Source organism: Symphalangus syndactylus, chromosome 17 (genome assembly GCF_028878055.3).
Source record: "Symphalangus syndactylus isolate Jambi chromosome 17, NHGRI_mSymSyn1-v2.1_pri, whole genome shotgun sequence".
NCBI classification, from domain to species: Eukaryota; Metazoa; Chordata; class Mammalia; order Primates; family Hylobatidae; genus Symphalangus; species Symphalangus syndactylus.
In genome coordinates, this window is record NC_072439.2 from 86084196 (window position 1) to 86091918 (window position 7723).

The window sequence follows — 7723 nt, forward strand, 5'->3', positions numbered from 1 at the left end:
CACTGATAACTCACCTGGCTTCTCTGAGCCTCAGTTTCCTCATCTCTAAAACAGAAAAGATAATACCTACCTTACAGAGTTGTGTGAATGTTACGAAAAGTAAAGTGTACGAGGTTCCTAGCACATTGCCTTTCATTCTGCTGCTTTGGAATGCCTTTGGTGACCCTGGGGTATTTGTGGCAGTGTTTAGGTTTCTGGGTTCCTGGCTCCTCTACCTCCGTGGTAGCCTTTCCTTCCTCAGGGATGGGGGAGAGGAAAAAGCTTCCACTAGTTTTCCTACAGGAACCTCTGGAGGTAGCAGGTTGACTTTTGCAGTGGAATTTGTGTTTTTGTGTAACATAAACCTCCTTTTCCTGAGCACCAAGGCAGCACTTATTTGCAAAGCCCCATAAGCCTGACACCTTTTTAGAGATCCTCTAGCAGAGTTTATGGTGGTCACACAGAGCTGCTTTTTAGATGCATTTGTGGGAACTGGGAAATGAGCCTTCAACTTGTACTTGACTTGTACTTGTTCTCCTGCTGTGTGAGCTCAAGGAGCCTGACTCATGCCACTTCCTGCACTTCCCCCTGACCTCCACAGGAGGGAGGCAGGCGTCCATGCCTGGCAAAGCCTCCTGCTGAGCTGCCAAAGCTCTAGCTGTTTGCTCAGCTGCCACATCCAGGTTCTGTCTTTACTGAACTGTCTACACAGCCTTACCTGGGGTGTGAGGCTCTCCAAGGCTTCCTGTTAGCTTTTTTGTTGGAGGTGGCAGGGTGGGGGGATCTATTGCCACCCTCGAAGAACATCTTTCCCTTGCTTTTTAGGGAGCTTTTGGGCGCTCTCATTTATTCCTTATACAGTCTCAGTTTTGTCTATTGTATAGGGACAGCGTTTCTGAGAGACAGCTTATTCATTTCTCACGAGTAAAGATCTGTTAAGAATATGGGATCAGAGTCCCACTGAGAATGATAGTAAAGGGGATGGGGGCGTTGGAAGGCCTTGAATTTGAAGCAAAGGAAATTACCCTTTCTCTGTTTTCTGACGCAAGGTTAGTCTCTCCCTCTGTTCAAATGCCAGGCCAGCCCAGGCCTTTGCAGAATTATCATAGAAAAAGAGCATACAGAGAATCAATGAGTTGCAAATTTCTGCAGAAAATAGACCAAAGAGCTAGCTGCTCTGATGAGTATTGCCGATAGCTTAAAAAAATAGCTTCTGAAGGTTTATAATGTACAGTGAAAAATGATTCCCTTTTCAGTCGTGCATATCCCTTTTACCAGGGCTTTGGGTTTCAGGAGAAAGTAGGAAATCTTGTCCAGTTGTCTCCCAGGGGCTCCCTGCAGGGAAGGGAGCTGTACATGAGACAATGCTGATGTCGGCAGTGTCTGAGAACCTTACCCTTCCTGAGACAGATTCTGGGAGTGGGTGTAGGATGTGTTTAGAAGAGGGCTGGTAGGGGTGGGCGTTGGAGCAGAAGGGTCAGGAAGCAGGGGGTGGAGCTGGACCACAGGGGTGGGCAAGGTGGGTGGAAGGGGGAAGAGCGTATACTGTCCAGTAGGGGGATGGGTTGGGGAAGGAGAATATCCAGGCTGGAGGTTGGGTGGCAGGGAGCCTGTGTCTGATGTTCCTGGGGAAATATCCGGGGCTCCTAAGGTCCTGTGTGAGGGTCCAGGAAAGAGTCCACGAGTTCCATTCAAGAGTTCGTGTATCCTGTTCAGGTATCCGGGGATTTGGTCCGGGGACCTGGAGGTTTGGTTCAGCAGACCAGGAATCTTGGCTCTGAATCCCTGCTGCCGCTTCAGAAGCCCAGAGCCAGTAGTTCTGGCTGAGGCAGTGAAGTTTGTCTCCAACAATCCAGAAGTCCTGTTTGGGAGCTTGTTCAGTGTGAGGACTAGAGAGGTTCTGCTGGGGACAGCTGTGGTGGGTGGGGCCCGCCTGACGCAGAGGGTGGACCCTCCTACAAGCATCAGGAAACGCACCTTTCCTCGGAGCAGGTGTTGGAAGCTCAGGAAGATGGCATTGGGGTCCTTGTGAGCTGTGGTCCTGCCCTGTGGAGGAAGCTGAAGGCAGAGGATGGTCCTGAGGCCAAACACCAGGGCCAGATCTCAGGCCTCCCTTGTCTAAGTAGGAAAGACAGGATACCGGCACCCAGGCATTGTGGCTGGGAGGGAGCACGCTTAGTAGATCAACTCTCCTGCCCTTGAGCTCCCTGGAAGACCCCGTCTTCCCTCAGGTCTTCTAGGGGGACTGAGTCAGAAAAGAACAGTTTCTACAGATCCCTTGACTGGGGACTTACCTGGGTTCCAAGGAGGCTCTGCAGGGCCCCAAGGAGGAGACGGACCTGTCCAGAAAGCTGCCCCAGGAGGGATGAGAGGCAAGTGGGTCCCAGTTGTCCCCGTGCTGCCATCACTCCCTCCAGCAGAAGGGTCACTGCTCCCAGAATGTCCTGTGCCTTGGTCTCCTCCTGAGAAAGAGATGGAAGAGAGAAGCGCACTGCCTCAAAGGGCACACTAATAGCGGGTGGGGAGCCTGTAGGAGTAGCCAGCAGAGTGAATCATACAGGCTGAGAACTGGACAGGACCAAGGTCCCACCCAGGGCAGGAATTCCTTCACAGTCTCCCGACAGCTGGTCATCAGCCTCTGCTTCAAAAACTCCAGTGTCCGCTAGTCCAGCCTGGTCTTACACTTGGTTTCGGTGAGAAGAGCTCCTTTTTTTCTTACCTTGCTGAAATCTGCCCTGTTATAGCTTTTACCTCTTGGTTCGAGTGCTGCAAATTTACTCTTTCTGCTGCAAAACCTTAGGATCATTTGATTTTTAAACTGAATGAAGCCTGGGTGCAGTGGCTCACGCCTGTAATCCCAGCACTTTGGGAGGCTGAGGCAGTTGGATCACCTGAGGTCAGGAGTTCCTAGCACATGGCCAACATGGTGAAACCCCATCTCTACCAAAAATACAAAAATTAGCTGGGCATGGTGGTGGGCACCTGTAATCCCAGCTACTTGGGCGACTGAGGAAGGAGAATTGCTTGAATCTGGGAGGCTGAGGTTGCAGTGAGTTGAGATCATGCCACTGCACTCCAGTCTGGGGGATAAAGTGAGACTCCGTCTCAAATAATAAATAATAATAAATAAACTAAATGTAGATATGAGACTCTATCATAATGATCATAAGGATGAAAAGAAAGGACTAGAAGGGACCCATAGGAACTGCCCTTCTTCCCTGACTCAGTCCTGAGGGAAGAAGGGATGCTGGGGTTCTTGAGGATAGATTTTAAACTATTGCTCATAAAACATGCTTCTAGTCTCTTTCCGTTCAGGCTGCTGCTTTCTAGACACGTTAGTTTAATATGGTCCCTCTTAATAAATTAGCATATGTCTTCAGGGGAATGTCCGGTGTTCAGGCCAGTATATTTAAGTGTAGTCCACTTGGAATAGAGTTCTGTACGAGCATTTCCACAATGGGGATGCTAAACATCAAACAGACAAGGATTACTAGCTTTAAGAATAGCTGCTTCAGTAATGTTACATGGTAAGTTTGGGGGCAATTTAATTCTCTCAGATCCTTTTCATAGGAAGTGCTAGGGCCAGAGGCTTAAAGGATGGAAGCAGGGCATTGTGGCCTGAAAGCTGGAATAGGACTTTACTCATTAATTTACAAATGTAGAATTTTTCTTTTCTTTTTGAGACAGAGTTTTGCTCTTGTCACCCAGGCTGGAGTGTGTTGGCATGATCTCGGCTCACTACAATCTCCACCTCCTGGGTTCAAGCGATTCTCCTGCCTCAGCCTTCTGAGTAGCTGGGATTACAGGCATGCACTACCATGCCCAGCTAATTTTGTATTTTTAGTAGAGACAGGGTTTCACCATGTTGGCCAGGTTGCTCTCAAACTCCTGCCCTCAGGTGATCTGCCTGCTTCGGCCTCCCAAAGTGCTGGGATTACAGGCGTGAGCCCCTGGCCCACATGTAGAAATTTATATCTCTGTTATTTCACCTTGTTTTTGACCTAGTCTTTCAGTGATTTGAATCTTGGTTCAGTCTTTTGTTATTTTAGTGGTACTTCCCAGCTTTGTGTCATCTGTGGATGACATATGAGTCTTACTTCTTCATGCCAATTTAAGAAGATTGAGCAGGAATAGGTCAAAGGCATGGCCATGAGCGATTTCTCTCCAGCTTTTCATGGTGTTCAGCTTCAAATCTATTCACATATTGGACCTGCAAGCCATCATCTTATCCACAGGCTATCATCATAGGTGAACGTAGATTGGGTTAGGGTGGCCAAGCTGAAGGTGAGATATTTTTAAAAAGCTCAAGAATGTTGGAGAATCCATGGGAAGCAGCGGGAAACTGAAGACAGGACTTAGGGAAGCCAAGGTTAGGGACGGCTTTCTTACCATCTGGGTTTTCCATTCTCCCAAGCTAAAGTCCACAGCAGGCAGCAGGACAGGTGTGGGCAAAGGGTTAACCTCTGGGCACTGGCTCTGTTGAAAAAGATTGGTGGGGGGAGAAGGGAGCTGAAATAGAGAGGGCTATGGTAGCCTAATAAGCATGCTAGTCCTCCATGAGTACTACCTCTAGACGAGAGCTTTTAAATGAGGGCTGTATTGCGAAGAATAATCCTTGTCAGGGAGTGTGATCAGTAGGTGGTGACAATATGGGAAGAATAGTCATTGGGTCAAGGAGTTAGAGGAAGTGATGGTGTCTTCTTGGGAGTATGGGTGTCTTACCAGTTAACGCGGATAAAGGGGATAATGTTGGGAGTTCTCACCAGTCTGCTGTGAAGGACATGGGAGTCACGAAGCAGTTTACTGAGGACTCGGAGGTCACAAGCAGGAGGAGCCGGGCTGGACAGAGTTAGTCTCGCAGTTAGGAGAAGCATGACCACGAGGAGCAATTCTTAGATGAGGAGAGGTGAGGTTGAAAGATGAGGAGGAAATCTTTGTCAGCTGGTATTCCAGGAATTCCCATTCAGGACCCAGACCCGAAATCCAGGGAATCCACCCCTCAGACCCCTTATTTTTGGGAGAATGGGTTCCCCCAGCTTCCTGCCCCCTGCAGCATGTCTCCTTTCTCTCTCCCCTTCTGTCATGTTTCCATATGGCCCTAGCCCCTCAAGTGTGTTCTCACCAGTCAGCTCCATTCTGGCCGGGGTGTCTGGCTGGCGTGGCTCCCTGTTTGGGGCCTCTCCCCTGAATCCTTCCTGGGGCCATGGAGGCGGCTTGGGATCTTGCACTTCTGGGCAGAGTAGGGTGGGGCAAAGGCGGGCCAAGGATGAGGAATCTATCCTGAAAGTAGCAAGAAGAGTGAACATTTAACCAAGTTTCTAGGAAGAGACTGCCTGGCAGGGTGAACAGATGCTGGGGAAGGCTTGAGATGCTGACCAGCCTGGAACTGCCAAAGCCCTGACTTCTCTCACATTTTCTTGTGATGAAAGCATATGGTGTGCTGGGTGCAGTGGCTCACGCCTGTAATCCCAGCACTTTGGGAGTCCAAGGTGGGTGGATCACCTGAGGTCAGGAGTTCGCCACCAGCCTGACTAACATGGTGAAACCCCGTCTCTCCTAAATACAAAAAAACTAGCAGGGCGTGGTGGTGCATGCCTCTAATCCAAGCTACTTGGGAGGCTGAGACAGGAGAATCGCTTGTACCTGGGAGGTGGAGGTTGTGGTAAGCTGAGATCGCGCCATTGCACTCCAGCCTGGGCAATAAGAGTGAAACTCCGTCTCAAAAAAAAAAAAAAAAAAAAAAGAAAGAAAGAAAGAAAAAAAAGAAAGCATATGGTGTCTCCTTTTTGTCAAGACTCCTCAGTGAATCTGACATGGATTTGGTGCCACCTACCCCTGCAGAGAACAGCAGGACATGATATGTATACACACATACCTTAATTAGCCTTAAATTCTGAGCAACCTTGGTTGTTAGGTCAGAGAAAATCTGGGATGGGGATAGAGAAGGAAAGTATTGTGGCTTCAGCCTGGAGAAAATGGGATGCAGGGCCTGGGTGAGGAACTGGCAAACAGGCATAATATGTTGATGGGTAACTTCTGTGGTGGGGAGTGGGGCTGGGGAGGGGAACTGCACAAAGCTGTAACTGGGACCACTGGAGGTCAGAATTAAAAGGAGGTATGGGAGAAATTAACCTCTATTCTTTCCCTATTTACCCCCACACATAAAACCTCTGGAGCTTTTCTTTGGACTCCAAGTTCTGAAATACTCCATTATCTGAGGCCAAGAGATGGGCTAACAGTCCTGGGACTTCCTTCCTGAGACCAGCTGCCCAGGAATGGGCACCTGCTGGGTGATGCCCACCTTAGGGGCTTACCTTGTCTTAGGCGCCCACTAACATATCTGTCTCATAGCTCACTCCTGCCTCCCTGCCCCCTTGGCAGAACCCCTTCCGGTTCCTTCACAGGACCCCCCACATGGCTTCCTCCTCCTTTCACAAGTTGTGCAAAGAGGCTTGCACCTGATTCAATATTGGGATTTCCTGTAGGTCTGTCAACATGAGTGGGCCCTCCTCCCATTACCCTCTCCTTGCGCCCTGGCTTGCCTGGCCCAGCTTCCCCAGCGCCAGATTCAGAACCTTAAGCTAACAAGGAATGACCAGCTAAGAATGGGGATTGGGGCTGTGTCCATCTTACTACTGTGTTTGCTAAGCCCTAAGTGCAGCTCCCTCTCTTATTTTGTCCCTGGGCTCATGTCCCCTTTCCTTAGGGCCAGCCAGGGCTGTGCTGTATTCCACCAAGTAAGTGATCAGTCCCTCAGAAACCAGCACCCCACCCCCTACCTCTGCTCTGCCCTGCTCCTCCCATTCTGGGAAGGCTACACTCTTCTCGACAAAGGTCAGTGCCTGTAGGTTCCAGTTTGCCTGCCCCTCCCCCAGCTGGGAGCCCATTTCTCTTTGCTGTCCTTTCTACCCTCACATAACCCCACACCCTGCTGGCCACTCACCGGGTGGAGAAGGGCTCCAGGACCCAAGTGCACAGCAGGCAGCCCTCTGGGGAGCAGATGGGTAGGAAGACATGTGGCAGTGGGGCACAGCCCCTCCACAGCAGCAGGTCATACGCCTGCCTGGGCCACTTCTGCCCAATCAGAGAAGGGAGCCACCAGACACTGGTGAAGGCCCCCGGAAGTGACGCCTTCTCTTCCCTGGAGCTCCTGCCTGGACCAGGGTCCACTCCTCCACCCACACACACCACGGAGAAGATTTGGATAGGGGGATCCATCTTTTCCTGGACATGGGCAACCTGGGACCTGGAGGGGGACAGGAGCAGAAGTTTTTTTCCAGGAGGAATCTGGCAGGACATTTGTGTCGCTGGGGAAGAAGCACAGAGGTCTTGTTTAAGATTGGTGGGGTTTTCACCTCCTGGCTATCCAAATTTCTTTTCCCTGGACATCACACCTGCTGCTGAAATCCAACAGGACGCTTGCTTTCCTGCTTTTCTTTCTATAACCCCCTAGAGAGTCCTGTCTTGTCATTCCCCCTTTCCACGTGGGAATACGGATATTGCCCACATGAGAGAACTCTCCTGTTATGGGTTGGTGTTATGGGGAAAGGGTTTGGATGGGTTGAGAGGACTGTCAGGTGCGGGGCACATGTATGTGCGCACGCGTGCACTGGGTTAAGCCTGAGCTTAGGTGCTTGTCTAATAGGGTCCAGGGGCTTGGACGGCTACACACACAGATCTCTGTGCCCAGGGCCCTCCTTTGCTTGTTCTGTCTCCCTCTTCCATCTCCTACCGTTCCACATGT

At 50.4% G+C, this 7723-nt stretch overlaps 1 protein-coding gene across 4 annotated transcripts; it reads right to left on the reverse strand.

The window, feature by feature from the left end:
• Window positions 1-691: 691 nt before the first annotated feature.
• THPO (thrombopoietin) lies at window positions 692-7662 on the reverse strand. 4 transcript variants are annotated; one of them, XM_063621889.1, is made up of 8 exons: window positions 7335-7662; window positions 6923-7225; window positions 5102-5259; window positions 4743-4870; window positions 4369-4455; window positions 2274-2441; window positions 1957-2037; window positions 692-1840 (listed from the first exon to the last, which is right to left on the reverse strand). In XM_063621889.1, the coding sequence occupies exons 1-8, from the start codon at window positions 7448-7450 to the stop codon at window positions 1457-1459; spliced, it is 1425 nt and encodes a 474-aa protein (XP_063477959.1). In that variant the 5' UTR covers window positions 7451-7662; the 3' UTR covers window positions 692-1456. The 4 variants fall into 4 exon arrangements, with proteins under 4 accessions (XP_063477959.1, XP_063477958.1, XP_063477957.1 ...); XM_063621890.1 differs by having other exon boundaries at window positions 1358-1840; window positions 1957-2025; XM_063621888.1 differs by having other exon boundaries at window positions 692-2025.
• Window positions 7663-7723: the final 61 nt, after the last annotated feature.

Bases quoted from the DNA above. Each gene is read 5' to 3' on its own strand.
- THPO (XM_063621887.1), bottom strand. From the start codon at position 7,450: ATGACAAGACAGGACTCTCTAGGGGGTTATAGAAAGAAAAGCAGGAAA. The intron at 4,871-5,101 runs GTGAGAACACAC...TCCTCATCTAAG, and splicing joins GGCCAGAATGGAGCTGACTG to AATTGCTCCTCGTGGTCATG. The intron at 2,038-2,273 runs GTAAGTCCCCAG...CTCTGCCTTCAG, and splicing joins AGAGCCTCCTTGGAACCCAG to CTTCCTCCACAGGGCAGGAC.